General features: G+C 41.1%; 1 protein-coding gene across 5 annotated transcripts in view; it reads right to left on the bottom strand.

The window, feature by feature from the left end:
- Positions 1–18,493, bottom strand: part of NALCN (sodium leak channel, non-selective) — a 505,598-nt gene that overhangs the window by 237,080 nt on the left and 250,025 nt on the right. For all 5 annotated transcript variants that reach the window (XM_019486907.2, XM_019486906.2, XM_019486908.2 and 2 more), the window contains one exon: positions 11,173–11,304. In XM_019486907.2, coding sequence (XP_019342452.1) covers positions 11,173–11,304 — 132 coding nt within the window. The remainder of the gene's footprint in view (positions 1–11,172; positions 11,305–18,493) is intronic.

Below are 18,493 nucleotides of genomic sequence, written 5' to 3'. Positions count from 1 at the left end.
AAAACTTTCCTCTTTCTGAGCCTTTGTCAACTATTTCCAACAGAGAAACCAAAATTTCCTCTTATAACATGGGAACAGACATGTTCCAGGTAGTTTAGCCTGCTAGACTTTTAAACGAATCTTGAAATACTTTTCATTTATCTATAACAGTGATTCTCAACCACGGTGCTGGTGCACTCTGAGATATTGCCAGATCATTTGAAGGGTGAAGTGAGGTGTGAGGAGATAAATAAATTTAAGCAGATAAGCACAAATGCAGGCTTGTTCCTGCCTGGATGATTCCCACCCCCACTTCCCAGCCTATCTATGACACAAGCACTGTAATTGAAATTGGGTGCCACTCAATTCATAAAAAGTATGGAAGTTCAAAAAAGGTTGCGAACCATTGAGCTACAACTTCCTGATATGTTTGGAGGACCATTGTTGGCCATGAAAACCTAAGTCAATTTTGCAAGGTGCTGTCAAAAACTGTGGGACCTAGTGCTCTGTCACACTCATGAGAATGAAAGAGAAATTTGAAGAAGAAATATGAAGGGGGCTTGTCTGAGAACTGGCAGTGAAGTTAATTTACCTTATATTTGTTTTCTGGGGGATTCTATCTATGTTCCAACAGATATATAGTTTTATTAAAAGTAACTTGCTCAAAACTGTTAAATTAGGAATTTAGAGAAATATTTAAACCAACGCAAGATCTTACCAGCAGCTGGTCTGCAGCAACCTTCTTAAATTATTAGTGTTCTAAAGTGAGAGAACATAACTGGCTACAGCATTTCCACAATACTTTAACTACTGTTGCTAATACATTTTTATTTGACAGATCATTTCTACCCTCAGAAAGTGGTGCTACACATACTAGAGTTATTCCAGAAGCCAAAACACAGATTCCTATATGAAACCATCCGGTGGAAGCTATCTGGTATGGGCAGATACATTCTAAATCAGGGCACTAGGAACAGGTGGTGCAGAACTAGCTGTTTTGGCATTATACCACCTGAATAAGACATCAAACAAGGAAAAATCCTGTCTTCTTATTGAGAGCTTTCTGTCTCCTCTATGGCATGGAGCTTTTTGCAGTCAAATACAAATTAAAATAAAGAATGAAACACAGGCAGCTTGTTCCAGGTGTCCCTTGTCATCCATGAAAAAGTGTATTGTATTACATCTTACAAGCTCTTGGCTCTTACTTCAAGGAATACCTTCCTTGTCTCTTCTCTCAGTGTTTCCATGTTCTAAACATAAAGCTTGATAATTGAGTAGTAACAGAAAACTAGTTGGTCAATTTGATGAGTCTAATGGGACATTCATTAACCCCACCACTGTTTTCCAGATGGATGGCATTTATACAACCTATGACAAGCACACAATTGAAGACTTCTGTTTGTTTCCTTTTTTTTTTAGTTTCTCTTCCATTAACTAAAAGGTGGGATATAATAAATGTAAAAACAGTTTGCCTGAAAAGGAAACTAAAAGCATCTCAATTCTCTGAACCAGTGTTTCTCAACCTTTTTAGGCTCAAGACCCCCACTTATCAGACTTGAAGCACCCCTTAATAGATTTGAGGTACCCCTCAAAAAATACCAGTTTCACTTGTTTTTTTCTATGGAAAAACAGAGCATTTTTTTCTGTTGCAAATAATTCAGAAAGCCCACAGGTTGGCATGTTTTTGACACTATGGATTTGAAATCTCTGGGTTAGGAATCATGCTTGTACACCTGAATGTGCTAACATGATGTGGCACCTCACAGCACACTTGAAGGGATCTCAAGGAACCCCAGGATGCCAGGGCACATTGCTTGCAAATCGCTGCTCCAGACTAACCTACTACTTAAAGTGTAACTTATTGTAAAAGGAAATCTAAACCACAGTTTGTATTAAATGTAAACAAAAATACTTCCTTCACTTCTCCAAGAAAATACATAAGAATATTGTATCATTCTTACAGAATGGAGAAGAAATAGTTTCAGGCAATCTTGTATTGTGCAGCTGTACTATACATTTCTATCTCTCTCTGAGGCTTTGAAAAAATTCAGAAAACTTGGATTTAGTTACTACAAATGTAATACTGAACCTTTAGGGTGACCACTGCCAGCTAATATTTATTTACTGGGACTGGTGTCCTAAAATTATGACAATGGTCTATTATTTGGTTCTTTATTATAATGTGTATCACTGAGTGCCCTTCAGGGATTGCTTGCTCAGGATGGCTATGGCTTTGTCTGGTCTCTGAAATAGTTCTCTGATGCCAGCCCAGGCCTGGCTTCTAGACCAAGATGGGAGTCTCTACTCTTTCTCATTCTGAGACCTCAGCCTCTCAGTATCTCACTTTCCTTGGTTCCCACTGGCTTTGACTCAAGGAGCATATAGTTCTGCTCCTTAGAGATGAGCTTTCTTCCTGTTGTGGGGGAAATGAGTGCAACCCAAAGCTCCAAGCAAGACAGCAGACTGTCTTCAGTAAAAGTATTTATTGGGAAAGGCCACCCAGATGATATTTTCTGCCCCAGCCAAAGACAGTAAGTAGTCCCTGTGTCTGCAATATAGCCATCATATGCCCTGAGGACCCCCAAAGATATTCAATTGTTCCCTTTCCAGTGTTTCAAGATCCCCAGAGATCCTCCACTTGTCTCAGAATCCAGACCCTTTTGGTGAGGAGCTGCCAGGCTGTTTTTCCAGGCTGCTTTCCCACTGTGATGATTTTCTTCTCTGGACACCTCCTGGGTGTTCAGCATCTCAACCTTGTTGATATGTCAGCAAAGCCACTCAAGACTCTGTTGATGCCAAAGGTCCAGCTTGTCTCCTTCTGCACGTAGCCAGCCTTAGCACTTAACGTGTCATTCTTTGTGCACAGACTAATGAGGTAAATTGAGTTACACAATATTATAACAAAGTGAACACAGCTAATGCAAAAATATAACAATAAAACCCACAGTCCATCCCCATTGGCAATTCCTCAATTCCAAGATGATCTTTATCATTGTTCATTGATGGGTCTTGAGGTGACTTAAGAGACCAGTCCTTGAGTCAAAGATCCATATGCAGAAATTGCAGGTCTATCTGCAGGGGAGAATATACCATAGGCCAGGATTTCTCTCCTTTTCCTTCTTCCACTCTCTCTTCTCCACTTGAGGGTGTCACAGTGTGACTGGTCCCAAGGACCAGAAACCCATGGGAGGGGTTTGGGTGGCACAGGAGGGACACAAAAAATCCTGACAAAATGCCTGGTAAGGTCTGGAACCATAAATCACTTACTTGATACAAGAGCTGAAACAGAGGTCAGGGAGTAGCAAGCAGCTCTGCCTGTGTGTTTTATAAGTATGTGCTCCATAAAGCTGGAGAGGTGCAGGAATGTGATGTCAGACACCCGCACCAGGAGCCAGCTACAAGAGCCAGAACATGAGCAGTGCAGCCAGAGGGGAGAAAGCAGCCTGAGTGCTGCAAGCTCTGGAGGAATGAGACTGGCAAAGCACTAAGCAGGTTCTACAATCAGGATATCCGTAGGGGTATCCCAATCTCCCAAGGTCCAGGGCCACCTGGATGAGAAGAGCCCCAAGACCCCAATGCTTTAACGCAAAAGGAGGGATGCATGAGCGAGGCAGAAATACTCTTTCTTTCTTTTGCTCTTTAGTTGCACAGTTGTGTTTTCCTTTATCCTGAGCCAGGGCCAACTGGGGTCCAGGAGTAGACCCACAATACTATAAGCAGAATATCTGAGGACAAGTAATTAAGAGAGTATGCCATGTGATGAGGGTGCTCTGATGAATTAAGAGCACCCAGTGAATTACTGAGGATTGATTTTGTCTGAGAATTAATTACAGACCCTTTTGATTTAGGGACTTTAATGAGAGAGATGGGATTTTTCTGAATTAATTCTGAATTAATTGGCTGGGTGGGGCAGCCATCGGGGGACTGCAGCAGCTGGTGGGGGATGGGGCCAGGTGGGGCAGCAATCGGGGGGCTGGGGTTGGGCATGTAGGTCTTGCAGGGGGTATGGTAGTCCCAACAGGGTCCATTTGGCCCCTGTTGGTGGGCTGTAGCCCCTGTGTGGGGACCGAACCCCCTGTTGGGGGGCCGTAACCCCTGTTGGGGGGGGCATAGCCCTTGTGTGGGGGCCAATCCACCTGTTGGGGGGCTGTAACCCATGTGTGGGGGCTGGAGACCCTGTGGGAGGGCAGCAAAAGGTATATTCATGTATTCATGAATTCATGAAGCATATTTAGAGTTCACTTTATTATTATAAGATACATGCTTTACAACTGTAGATATATCAATAAAACATTGTCCAACTGATTGCTGTTTCTCTCTCTCTCTTTATAGTGGTCTTTTGTTTTACTTGTGGAGAAACATGGATTTTGGGGTATTTTACAGAGTGACTTTGGGATTTTTTTTTGTCAGGGATTTTTCAGTTTTCCAATAGGGAACACCTGAATTCCTGCTAGGGAGGCCAGTGGCAGGACCCTGACTGCTCAGAGCTGGCACCTTGGACCCAGCTGGCTGTGGCTGACCTCCTGGCCAAATGGGGCCAGAAGGACAGGTTTTGACAGTTTGACAGATGGCAGGGCAGGGGACACACACGGCAGTAGTGCAACACAGAGGTGAACCCTGCAACCACAGCCCACTGGCAGCTGGCCCAGAGAGGCAGATGCCTCTACTGGCTGTGTCGTCCCCATCCAGGTCTGGCAGGTGCACAGGAGGTCACAGCCAGGCAGCAGCCCCTGCTTCCAGACTGCTGTAGTGGATAAAGAGTGCAGGGAACTCTCAGGGCTGCTTCAGCAGTCCTGGGGTAGTGAACCCAGGTACCAGTTGACTGGGCCCCAGAAGCTCTTGACAGCGAGTAGCCCTGAGCTACTTGCCAGGGCAGCTTTTTGTACTGCTGGGTCCAGGACAGGGAAGCTGTTTATACTGCTGGGGACTGCACAGGTGCTGGCCTCGGATTCTAGCTCCCCCTGGCTGCAGATCCGGGAGGAGTGTCCATACATGCCTATTGGGCATGTCCACACGTGCACGCACGTGCGCCTGCAGCAGCTCAAATAGAAGCAGTGGAAATTTGAGCTGGGGCTTTTTGCTTCAGCGCACGTGCTCGGACATGCACTTTGTTGTGGAGCAAATTGTGCCACCTGGGGCAAAATAACCCTGCCTAGCTCCTCCCAGATCTTCAGCTAGGGGGAGCTAGAGCTGAGGGGCCAGCACCTGTGCTGTCCCCAGCAGTATAAAAAGCTGCCCTGTCCTGGCCCCAGCAGTATAAAAAGCTGCCCTGGCAAGTAGCTCAGGGCTACTAGCTCTCAGAAGCTTCTGGGGCCCAGCCAATTGGTACCTGGAGACACAAGTGGATGGAGTCCAGTGGAGAGCAATGAAAATGGTTGGGAGCAGGGGCTGGGGCACAAATCTTTTCTGTAGTGGGGTCCCAAAATTGAATACAGTACTCCAGATCTGCTGTCAATGCTTCTACTAATGCAGCCCAGCCCCTGGCAACAAAGGTACACACACTGTTTGGCTCATATTCAGCTTATTGTCCACTGTAACCCCCAGGTCTATTTCTGCAGGCCTGTTGCTTAGCCAATTGGTCCCAAGCCTATATGGGGTGCATGGGATTCTTCTGTCCTAAGTGCAGGACTTTGCACTTGTCCTTCTTGAACCTCATGAGATTTCTTCTGGCCCAATCCTTCAATTTGACTAGGTCACTCTAAATCCTAGCTCTACCCTCCAGAGTATCTACTACTCACCCCATCATGGTGTCATCTGCATTCATACTTGCTGAATATGCACTCCATCCCACCTTCCAGATTGTTAATGAAGATATTGAAAAAACTGCTTCCAGGACCAACTCACAGGGGCCCCCCACTTGATACTGGCTGCAAACTTGACATAAGCCATTAAACACTAACCATTGAGCCCAATGATCCAGCCAACTTCCTATACGCTTTACAGTCCATTCATCCAACCCATAATTCCTTAGTTTGCATGCAAGAATGCTATGGGGGACCATATCAAAGGCCTTGCTAAAGTCAAGATATATAATTCATTTAGAGGGTTCTTCTGGCATGACTGCCTGGAGCTTCTTGTTATTTTGGAGTTCAATGATGTAAAATACTTGAACCAAAGACCATGGATATTATCTGGTCCTGGCTCTTTACAGTTCTTTGTTTCCTTAAGCACTCTCGAACATTTCTGTTGATATTTTTAGATTAATAAACCTCTTTAGCATCTTTAATCCAGGGACAATTATAGACCAGCTACCTAGATTGTACCATATTTTTCTCCAGAAGCCCATCTTTCTGGGTCTGGAAGTTGTGGGTCTAGAAATGTAGTGATTTCTTGATATAACCCTTTTGGTGGGTACTGAATAGTTACTGTTATCCATATATTTCAAATCTGCTGACATATATTTAAATCTGTTTTGAAACTGCAGTGATGTTTTGTCTTAGCTGTTTCTTGACTTTTAAGTTGTCTGGCTTCCACATATTTCCTGAGCACTTTTCCTGGTTTTTTATGTTAGTTCTTTAGAAAATGGCTTTAGGACAACTTAGGCTTTCTCTTTTTTTAACCGTTTTGTCTTAAGCCTTCTCCTTCAATGAGGTTGCAAATGTTTCTCAGGGGAAGACTGCAGTTGATGAGTTGTTATTTTTATCCACTGTTTTACAGATTACTATGGCAGCATTTGACACATTGCTAAGTCTCAGGGGTGTCATAGGTTTGTATTTGGAATAGAGTTTAATTGACTGTTGTTACTTTCTCTTGGTTTAATATAATTTACCATTTTTAATGGTGGTATCTTGATGGGCTCTTTGCTGTCCAACTTTTTGATCTCTTAAAAAATTTCTTGTAATACCAGTGAACTCTTCTGTCCTTCAAAGATGTTAGTGAAAACATTATTTAAGGGATAAGAGGACTGACCTTTGCATTTTGTCTTGTGTTATTCTTTGAGTAATTTGAAATCCCGACTCTTTGTTAACACAGTCATAATCTGAGGCAGGGATCTTTGTTGCCATTATTTTGTTTAAATACTTCAGTTTTAATTTCCGTTTTTTCTTCTGAATAAATAATGATACATTAAAAAGACACATTTTTCATGTGCTCGTATATTTATATCTATGTGTTTATGTGGGTATAAATCAAGTTGCATGGAATAGGCTTGTTGTTGTTCATCTCTTTTGATCTGGTTTAGATTTGAAGTAGGAGAGAAGTCTGTTTTTCTTGCTATGGTCCATCAATATCTTCTTAGTGGTACTTTCTGCTTTGGTGCAAGGGAGGACATTCCATCTTCCATTTGGCTTGTTACATTTATGAGTACATTGTGCTGGCCCCCCTCAGTATGTCCAAGATCTTGTAGCCACCTAAACCTATGCAATCTAGGACTACCACGCACATATGAAGGGCTTCTTTTCTTGGGTGACCTCTAATCTGATATGGATTTTCTTTTATTTATCCATGCCATGGGCTTCTTGGTGACTCAGTTATGCATGGTCATCAAACCTTTAAGTCCAAATCTCCTTATGGAGCCATTACTATTTTTGCTGTCTTTTTTACTGCTTTATGGGCATGTCTACACATGACATTAATGTGACTGAATAAACTCCAGTTCAATTTGAGTCAGAGTAAACTAATTCTGACATCACTGTCTTCATGTGCGTTTAAGCACAGTAATTTACTCTGCCATAGTACCTGTGTCTGAGGGGGCTATTCAATGGTACTGTAAATTAATCTACATTGGCCCAATTGCTGCACACATGCAGACAGTGACACTTTACTGTGCATTAAATTAGTCTACTGCGCAGTAAAGCACATGGGTACATGTGCCCGATATTTATTAATGCTGGGTTAAACCTACCAACATCAGGGCTTCTTTGTGCTACATGTGTTGTAAGTTACTGTCCCTATCTTGATTCTTGAAGCTAAAATTAATTGAAGGGTCAGTACCAAAGTAAATACAGGAAGTAATTAATTTATGAGACAATTTTTTTATATATATTTATCTAGAACGGTAATATCATGCCACATTTCTTAAAACAATAATGTAAATATGAACCTTTGAAAATTGAATTTCCTTCCTGCCAAAATTTTTAATATGCTTAGTGTTTTGAAAGCCACTGAAAAACACTGTAAAGAAAACATGCCAAACTAAAAAATTCAGCATGTGGCCTTCCTTTATCACAGAATGGGCCTTGCTAAGGAGTTCAAAGTTACGATTTATTTTAATCAAGTCAGTGACATTTGTGTCAGGAATACAGGCCCATATCATAAACTTGACAGTGGCCATACACATGAGAAATATCATAAGGTTCACTGTGTGGGGTTTCTGAAAAAAATTCCTCTTTTAAGAAATTGTTGGAGTTGTGAGGTTGTGTGAAGAAGTAAAGGAATATGGCCTCTAATGGATACCAGGAATCTTCAAGAAAACAAATGCCCAACTCTGATGAGAAAGCATTCTTCCTTCTTGCTTTATAATTGTGCCCCTACTGCTTAGTTAGCTGGCTTCATAGGGTGCATCCAGACAAGTGTGCACAGAGGTGTGTAGCGCTGCAGACCCATCTACGGTGCCACACACTATACAAGCCACACATGCACACGTTCTCTGTGCTCCTAATTTACAGCACAGTGGGAGATCCCAGTGTCAAAAAAATCCATGCGGCAGCACATGTGGCACCAGTGTGTATTGCCCTGGAGCCTGGCCAGCTGGAGCCACACTCCAGTTGCCAGCCAGCTTCCATGCGCTGGATCAGCATTGCTGGAGCCCTGGGAGGGTCCCAGGACCCCAGTAAGGCTGCTGGGGTGTGTGCTGGGGAAAAAAACAGCGGCACAAATTTGTGATGCTGTTTTTTTCCTGCAGCAAGCATATGCCCTTCCCAAGGGGACGTGGCCATAAGGTTCTTTTTTGCCAAGAGAGCTGCATTCAGGTTGAGATGAGGAGACAGCACTTACCAAAAGTTATTGCCTCTGGCTGCATTAACTTTTGCTTTATGTGACCAGTGGCTACTAAGGAAAACAGTATTGATTAACCAGCACTAATCAGACCCTACTCCTGTTCTTAGTCAATGGAACTTAAGCTCCATGGACTAAAAACACTTTCTTGGGAAGTGAGAAATGTTGATTTGAAACCGTTCAGACTTAGGAAGGCTACAACCTTGTTTTCTCACTCCTGGGTGAGTACTTCAACCATTACGCTATTATGTAGAAGATGTGCAGCCCTCAAACCACTGACTCATTTGGCATTTACCTTTTGGAGGCTCTGGAACCTGAGTGGGTGGAGGTATCTCACATGCAAAACTGAGTTATGGGCCTAAGCGCTGCAGAACAGGGGAGTTCAGAAGCAACCATGTGCCCAGTGTGTCCTATTTGCTGGCTCGAGATGCTGCTTAGTGCAGGGTCCAAGCACTCTTGATAGTCTTTTGGAGATCTCTCCAAATTCCCTCCAATGACAGCAGGGATAAAAGGTGGCTGAACCTATCTATTTGGGTTACTCTTCCAAGGATCGTCACCTGCCTTTTAGGTATGCTGAAGTCTAAATGGAAATCCTTACCATGTGGATCTGAGTCCTGAGTCTTAGGTCTGATATTCCATGGTATTGAGCTACCAAAGGTATTTTGTGGAATATGGGGCTTAAACTATATATAAAATTTGATTTTGCAGGTTGCTGAACACTCTGGCTCTCATCAAGCAAGCAGTAAGACTACAGTGAGATTGCATGTAAGCATATAACAAACCCAGTTACTAGTGAGAAACATCTTGTAGGATTGGGTCCCTTAACATGTTGTGTAATTTGAAAAGGTAGGCTGCTTTTACACACCACGTGGTTTAATTGGTTTAGTTCTCCCTAAATTGAAATGATGGGGTTTAAAAACACTGCTTCAATTTAGGCAGTATTAAACCAAAGTAACCCCCCATGGCATATACACAAGGGTGAGGGCCTGATCCTTACCTGCCTCTTTGGTGAGCTGCTGGTGGGCTGACTGGTCCCTGAGCTGTGTAGGGGCCCCCTAGGTGGCACCACCCACTGGCACCTAACCCAGGCGGTCCCAGGGGGTACCACAGCCTTGGAGGGAAGCACCGGCCTTCCTGCAGCCATAAAGGGAAGCAATAGGCCCCCACACAGCTCAGGCAGACAGGCAGGCTCTACAGAGAAAAAAAGAAAAGCCCCAAGCACGTTGACTTCGAGCACCCCATGCACTGTTGCACTTTGTTAGGTAGCGAACTAAAACACCTTGGAGGTGTTTTATTATGCTACGTACCAAAGGCATTTAAAGTGGAATACATTGCCAAGTGTGCAAACAGCAATGATATTAAAGCAGTGCAAAAGGGCATTTAAGGTACTTTAAAGAACAATTTTGTGGAGTGTACAAAGGCCCTTAATGAGTTTTCAGCGTTCCCAGTGATATCAATACTCTTATTAAAGTCTCTAAGTTATGGATTAAAATTCTTGCTTAGGAACAACCTTTAAATGCCTGCCTTAAGTTACATATATGGTTAAGTCCCAATGACTTCAATTAAATTGTTAGCTTTTTTTTAATTGTTGTATATAGAAGTTAAAATACACATATGCAGGCTTTAGGCATAATACCACAGTAAAATCCCAGCACCTTTAAAATAAACATTCAAACAAGCATTTGGCAAGATAACCACCTACAACAATCCCCCTTTCCACCCCTCCATCATTTTAACAACACAGCCTCAGTCTTCTCCAGTTCCCACTATGTACACTATATTTTGCAGTATTTTCAGAAAGTTTCCAAAGTTGGGCTATTTGGATCACTAAGCTGGCTATACTTAAGAATAGGTACTTAAATGTTTTCCTGAACCAAGATGTTTTCCAAAATTAAATTTGCAGAATTTAAGAGGTACAGTCTTTGTTATTTTGTTTTAGGAAGACTACATTTTTCTGTCTATTGTACTTATGCTGGAAAAAAACCAAAGAAAACAACTTAGCAGCCCTGCATTGCCTGAAGAGGTTATACTCAAGCCTCAGCTCATTACCACTGACATTTTGTTTGAGGAAATTACCTTTCAAAAGGCTGCAAAATAGGGCTGTCAGCCACTGTCAGACAGAAGAACTTGAACAAGTTAACAAAGAATTCTCAAACTGCTTAAGGGAATAAAAAATGGCATGCTAAAAGTTGTTTGACATTCACATTCTTTGCTTTTTCGTAATGGAAAAAATCTGGATAGCAAAGTCAGGCCACTCACCTCAGCTAGGTAAAATTCATCATACTGTCTCTTGAAAGTCTCTCCTTTGTAGTAATTACTAGCAGCAACAATGACATCTACCGCCACCATGCTCAGTATGAACATGTGAAACACTGACGATCTCATCAGTTTCTGTAGAGGAAAAATAAAACTTTATAATCAAAAAGAGTCAATTACATGCACAAAAATATTGATTACATTGTCATAACTTTCCCCCAGTCATAACTGTATGGATTGTAGAAAGCTTCTTAGAGCAGATTTTAAATTACTGCTTATTTTAATTTTGTTTTACATGCATAGTTTGTACTATATATAAGTAGGTATGAAAGTGCTGTTTAAAAGTGTTTTAATGAATTTGCAGCTGTTTTAAAAAAGACAAAATGCATCACTTCTGGATGGCCCAAATCTATAGGTACCCACAGTAATTTGCCTGTATGCAAACTACTATAGGTTTGTTTATTTCAAAGTCAGTGTTTTCAAATTTGCCCCTCACTTCCATGTGCTTGGGAAGAGTGGGGTTGGACAGTGTGAGGAGAGAGGGGGCAGAAGGCAAGGGGGCCACCTAATGCCACCCCCCCCAATTAATTTTCTCTGCTGTAGCAGTGAAAGGACAAATTCAAGGCAAACCTCCAATGATTAGGTAGAAATACCTGGAAAACTATAAGAAATGTATACATTTTCCAGATTCAGGAACATTTTTATGTATCGTTTTATATCTGAGTAACCATGGTATTATTTTTACTAGTTTAAGCACTTGTAAAGCCTTAATTATATTATTATCTACCCATGGTTCCCTTTGTCAGTCATTAGTATTCTTTTGTTAACATTGTAATTGAGTTCTTATTATCACCATTCCTTCTGGCTTTCTGACCAACTACTCTGATCAATGAATACTAGAGGTCTCTGCTCTTCTTTCATGGCTAGAGTCACAGTCTGCCAGGATGAACGTGAGTAAGTGTGAACCATTCCTTTTAATGCACTGCGCAGCTGAATAAAGGCTGTGACAATTTAGCCCTCCACATTTCCAGGAAAATCAGTCACAGCTTTTATTTGTAGAAGTGCACAGTGATTAATGGCAGAGTCTTAAAGCAATGATTAGGGCCTTTCCCGTGTATTTTTCAACATTACAGTTATTGATTGGGCCTAAATTAAACAATACTAAAGTTACTGATTGGGCCTTAAAGATTTTAGGAGGTTTGAGCTAAAGTGAAGAAGATAAAGGTTATTATGTTTGATAAGTTCCACTCTTACATGGAGCTGAATTCCCTTTGATTTCAGTGGGAACAAAAAGACCCAGCAGAACAAATTCCTTCAAGATCAGAATATGAACTGTGGCTGTACTTATTAGTAAACAATTGTTACTGAGTAAAATGTAAACTAAATAATCTAACACATGGATAACTTAATCACAACCCATTCTTCTATTAACCTTTCCAATGACTACAGAGGTCAAAGTTTCAGAATGTGGCCTCATAAACAACCAACCTTCCACACATGGTTGCTGTGTGCTATCAATTTTCCACAAACTGCAGAATTCAAGCTTGTAAAACTAATTTGCATATACAAGATGCACATACATGTATATTCTTTTAGTTTTGGGTGTGAAACTTAGGAAGAGTGCTCATGCAGATGAAAGTTGATTTAGTTTGTCTATTTTTTCCTTTAAAAGTTTCAAGTGCAGAATTCCTGGTAAATGAAATCCCGACACCATGGAACAACAACTCCTATTTTTCACTTTCTTCTTCTACCTATCTTGTACCACCTGTGTGGGAGAATGTAATTAACTGCAAAATTTGGTAATGTTGAAACTGAAATGTGGAGGTAAACAAAATGAACTGGGGGAGGAGGGAGTAAAACCAAAAATACAATATTTTTGCATGTAACATGCTCTCACTTCCTTAAAAAATCAGCCCTCCACAATCTGGGTGCATGTCTTCAGTGTGGAAGCTGGTTTCCTGCACCAGAATTAAAACATGTTTTAGCTCTCTGTAATGGCTGCCATAGGCAGTGCTTTTCTTCCAGCCCAGGAGAAAGGGGCAGTGGGCAGCCTTCAAGGTCACAGCTAATTTTAACCCTATGGCTTCTGAGCAGTAGTACTGTAGTTCCGAAGCTGCAGCTAGAGCTCCACCCTGTCTTTCTGGAGACAGCATTCAACCATATTGAGTATATGCTGTGGCAGTTAAAATATTGGAAAAAATCTTTTTTTCCCACTCTTTGTTCCTAAAACAAGGATTATTATTTTGGGGATGCATGGTATGTGAGTAACTATGATACATTAATGCATAGATTTTATATCTCTTCACTTATTTTTAAAAGTTATTATTTTCCAGTCAGGAAGACTTGAAATTAGCCATATGACACTGCAAACAATTGTCTCAGTGGAAACAAGCTTTAATAAATATAGAAACACCCACTGCAAAATATGGTGATGAAGAAGTCCTCATCAGTATTAGTTTGGAGTTCATAAGACAATACAAAAAATGTTAAATGCAAAACTTAACACTGGAGTAAATACTGAGCTGATTTTGTAAATAAATAATACTTTATTTAAAGCTGATTGTCTGGAATCGTTCATTTCTACAACCTGTATGATTCACTTCAGGTAGCTCTGTATCTGTTAAATTTATGTTTCACACATGGTCTCTACAGACATTTAGTCTCTGCCTATTTTACAATGTTTTTCTAATAGATATAAAATTCCTTCATAGTAAGAAAATGTGGTTTAAACTGTTAATCAGCTGATAAGAGTAACTAATAGGTACAATTTTAAAATGCATTTTTGTCTTCCTTTATAAGAAATCATAAGTAAAATAATGGTGATATCCATAATGTGTGCAGAGGGTTGGTTAAGATGAACTCTGGCATCCCTTCTAGCCCTATGATTCTGTTAGTCTCTATATAACCTATAAAGATACGCATACTACAGATTATACATGTATATGCATGCATATGCTATGATCATCCTTTACTCCAAATATAAAAAAGAAAACCCATTCATGTGCTACATTGAAAGAGTAAAGCAGAAAAGGTCACTGCCAATGCTCTATCACAGCATTCATTAGGGTAAATACACCCAGATGATTCTTGGAAGAGGACTTTGGTACAAAGGATGGCAAACCTATCCACCACCAAATCCTTGCTAATCCTAATGGGGAGAAAAATCCTTTCTGACCCCAAATGTAGCAATCATTTGACTCTGTGTGCATAAGGAAGATGGTCCTGGTAGACATTTAATAGAATCATCATAGAATCAGAGAGAAGTAGGGCTGAAAGGGATCTCCAGAGGTCATTTAGTCCAGTGTTTCTCAACCCAGGGGTTGCAACCCAAAAGCAGGTCACAAGAATATATGAAACACCTCAAGATCCTTGTACTTAGCTACCTTGTTCAGAAAACCACTTGCTTCAAAGCTTCACTTCTCTGATTGGTAGTAATATTCTAATTTCCAATGTTAGTAATGCTTTGTGCAGTCTTAGTAATACTAACTAAAATACTCTAAAAGTGAAATGAAGCTTTTGGCTCATTGTTAAATACCTTCTCCCCAGCACCTCTGAGCTGTCAGAAAAAGATTTAACTACTGGAAGGCTCAGTTCGACACAGTTCAGCAACCAGCCACCAGGGATTTGATGTTATAAGAAAACCAGAAGCTGCATGAGATCCAGAGCAGCCAGCTGTTAATGGCAGAGTAGGAGCTATGAGCAGGATACTGAAATAGCAGCCTGCTCCTGGCAAAGGGGCCAGCACAAATTGCAGCAGGAGGATGTGGTATAGTAACCAGAGTACATGAGGGGTGCGGGTGACTGCAAGTACACAATAGGAAGATGGCATTTGGGAGACCACAAGGAGGGTGGCAGTGAGTGGGGAGTGCTGGGAAGGGTGGTGGGGATAGTGGGCCCGATTTGTGCCAGTGAGGGTGGGCATGGGTAGGGTGTTTACACTAATGTGTAACCTAGAGTGACTCCACCTTAGTGTAACATGGACTGACTAGATCAGAGATAATCCTGCCCTGGACTGGCATAACTTCAAAGCACTAACAAGTATTTAAAATCAGCTTCAGGTATTAATGTGTGGACAAACCAGGTGTAAAGAGCTCCAGAGGCTGCCCAAAATTACCTTGTAACAAGACCCTTAGAGTCTAAGGAGACGTGTCAAAGGCTAAGGGCAATAGAATCTCACACTTGCACTTCCTACCTCTTGCCCTGAAGCTCATGATACAGCCAGCATGCTACATGTCAGCTAGATTTCATAGATTTCATAGACATTAGGGCTGGAAGGGACCTCGGAAGATCATCGAGTCCAGCCCCCTGCCCAAAGGGCAGGAAGTCAGCTGGGTTCATAGGATCCCAGCAAGATGAGCATCCAGTTTGCTCTTGAAGGTGTTCAATGTAGATGAGTGTGGTGTATGAGAGTACTCACAGTAATGCCATGCAATGGAGTCAGTTATAATGATCAGCCTAGAAGTATAAGAAAATAACTTAGGGAAGGATCTTAAGAACTGGCAACAACAGCTATTTATAGGCAAGAATACAAGAAACTACTGTATGAAAGCACTGGACTGAAAAAGAAAGACCCAATCAAATTATACTAGATGCTTTCATTACAAAGCATAAAGCAATTGTTTAGACATCAGATAACACCTTTGGATCTCTAGGGACAAATTAAGAACTAGTAAATGAGAGTACAATGTATTGATGCCACTTTTTCTCTTTTACTTATTCAGCCACCTAAATGGAGCATTCTCAAGGAATCCTGCATTTCTGGTGGGATATACAAGATATTTACTTCATTTTCCATTTAATCTTATATGGTTTTCTTTTGACTCATATACCAGATGAGAACACTTAATCAACAAATTAAAAATATCAGACTTTGTATTTAAGAATCAAACCTAATCTTCTCAATATATAAGTGCAGCTTCCACTGGTATCAATAGTGGACTTGACTAAGGATTTAATATGGCTCCTAGAGTCACGTTAACTTGGTGCCCTTTATTAAAATAAACATGGCTAGTATGTAGCTATAACTGAGAAACAGATTCAAGATACTCTATAAAACATTCACTTTTTATAAATCCTTGGTTCTAGGCTTTGATGACACAGTTACTGTTGGTTTTTAACAAATGACTATTTCATGAAAACTGAATAAACTGTCTTTACAGTAAGGGCTTGAGACCAGAACTCCCTTTCTCCTAGCTGATGCCTGATTGGGCCAGATAGTCATACTCTTTTTTCTTACTTTCCTTCTGACACTATGAATATTACCTTCTTGGCTGCCCAGTAGAGATGGAGTACCACACCCAGCTTAGCCTATAAACTGCTGGTTAAGGCACGCTTGTTGGATGTATAATTTTGAATTTCCTCAGGTTGAGGATGACTGGGACCTAGGTCTCCTACTTTCTATGTGAGCGTTTAACTAGCAGGCCGTAGGGGAAAGGTGGGAACCACCAGCTGTGTTTTTAATGAGCTGCATGCATTTTCTCAGGATGGAAAGTTGCCCAATGTTCTCTGCTCCCCCAAAAGGATTCAGGTGTACTTTAGACACCTTCCACACTGGTTTGGATCCCAACAGAATTAGGTGGGATTTAGGCATTAATGTGGCCAATTTGGATAATTTCTGAGAGTGTGCATTAGCCCCAGTTGAGATCCTCCTAGTGAATCTAGGTATCTAAGTGATTTTCCAGTTGATGAAAGTGTTCTAGTTCCTATTTATGACTCCAGTGCCTAAATTCCTCATAAGTCCACTTTAGACCTTGCAAAGTTGATTTAGACTTGCACCTCAGTCCCTTTGAGGATTTGTAATCAGTTTGGCTGGAAAGAATTGCTAGATGGGATCAGATTGCAGTTGTTAATCTACAAGAAGAACTCCAGAGAATTTTATAAATTAGAATGATTATGATATCACTTACATGTGTAGGTACAGAGGGAAGATAGCACAGAAGAGGATGCAATGCTTTTCTGGGCCTGACTAGAGGACTCAGGTTGCAAGCTGTGATGATAAAAATGGGGGCAGGAAAGAAAATTTGAGAAGAAAGGTGAAAAATGTTGGTCTTCCCTGAAATAGGAAATATTAGCTATGTCAAGGCAAGGAACTGGAAAGAAGGAAGCAGGTCAGGGAGCCTGAGGTAGATTCATGAGGAATTGGTGTAAATATATTAGTCAAAGGTAGATATCTGGATGAAATTATCTAAGGAAAGAGAACAGGGACGAGACAAAAACATAAAAAACGGAAAGAGAAAATTAGAAGAGGAAGGAATCACGAACACCAAAGAATCTGGCTTTTAAAAGAGTAGGGAAAATAAGACTTGCTCATCTCCTCCTGATGGCTCTCATTGCTCCCTTGGCTCCCTTTCTCTGCATTCTTTTTCCTTCAACCAACACTTTTAATAGCAGCTGGAGAGGAGAAGGTGAGAGAAACCTGTGTATGGAGAATTACTGACACTAAACGAAGGAGACAGCTTCTAGTATCCTGTGATTAGTTCTGAACTTCTCATTCTGAACTTTTTGCTTGAAACTACTAAGCTGATAGACCATATTTAGTTTATGATTCAACTGCATTACAAAAAAGTGTTAAAATGTTTCTCTACTGAAGATGTCACTAAGTGGCCAGAGACAGAATTCTATTTTTGTTCACATATCTAGCCATCTACCTGGCCATTTTTGGTTCCCACTTTATACTCAGGATGCATAACAACATATGTACATGTACATACACTGGCTGTACATGTACATGCTATATAGGTGCATGTATATCTCAGGCATGTACATACCCAAGCACAAGTCAAAGAAAAAAATGAATGAAGGTGGGAAGGAGGAGGACAATGACCCTCCCATATTTTGGCCCTAATAGCTGAGTGGTTAGGCCCAGGAAGCCTGTACATAAGTGACATCTTTGGCACTTACATAGCTAAAAAACTGCCATTTAGATGCACAAAGGGAAATAGAATTTCACCCCAAGTAATTGCTAGGCTGCTAAAGGAGCTTTGCAAGTCTATAGTTGAGTATTATAGAGGAAGCAATGAGGAACTGATGTAAAATGACATTTACTTAACATAAGGAAACAAAAGCTGCATAGTAAGTGCTGCATTAGATTAGATTATTTTGAGGCTCCAAAGGCTTAACTTTTAGTCTTGGGAATGCTGCTAGGCAACAAGCAGGTCCTCTGAACATGTCATTAATATGGATGAGGTCTAAAAAGTGTCTAAAAGGGAATCAAAGTGCCTGACCCATTAGTGGGACTAAATCAGTGGGCTATTCAGCCTGTTCCCATGTCTGAATGTGTGTCCTTTTCTAGCAAATGTAGCTAGTTTTACTCTGCTAGACAATT

This window comes from Alligator mississippiensis, chromosome 1, assembly GCF_030867095.1.
Source record: "Alligator mississippiensis isolate rAllMis1 chromosome 1, rAllMis1, whole genome shotgun sequence".
Classification (NCBI taxonomy): domain Eukaryota; kingdom Metazoa; phylum Chordata; order Crocodylia; family Alligatoridae; genus Alligator; species Alligator mississippiensis.
Note: the sequence above shows the minus strand (reverse complement) of the source record. Positions and strands in the feature narration are given on the sequence as shown.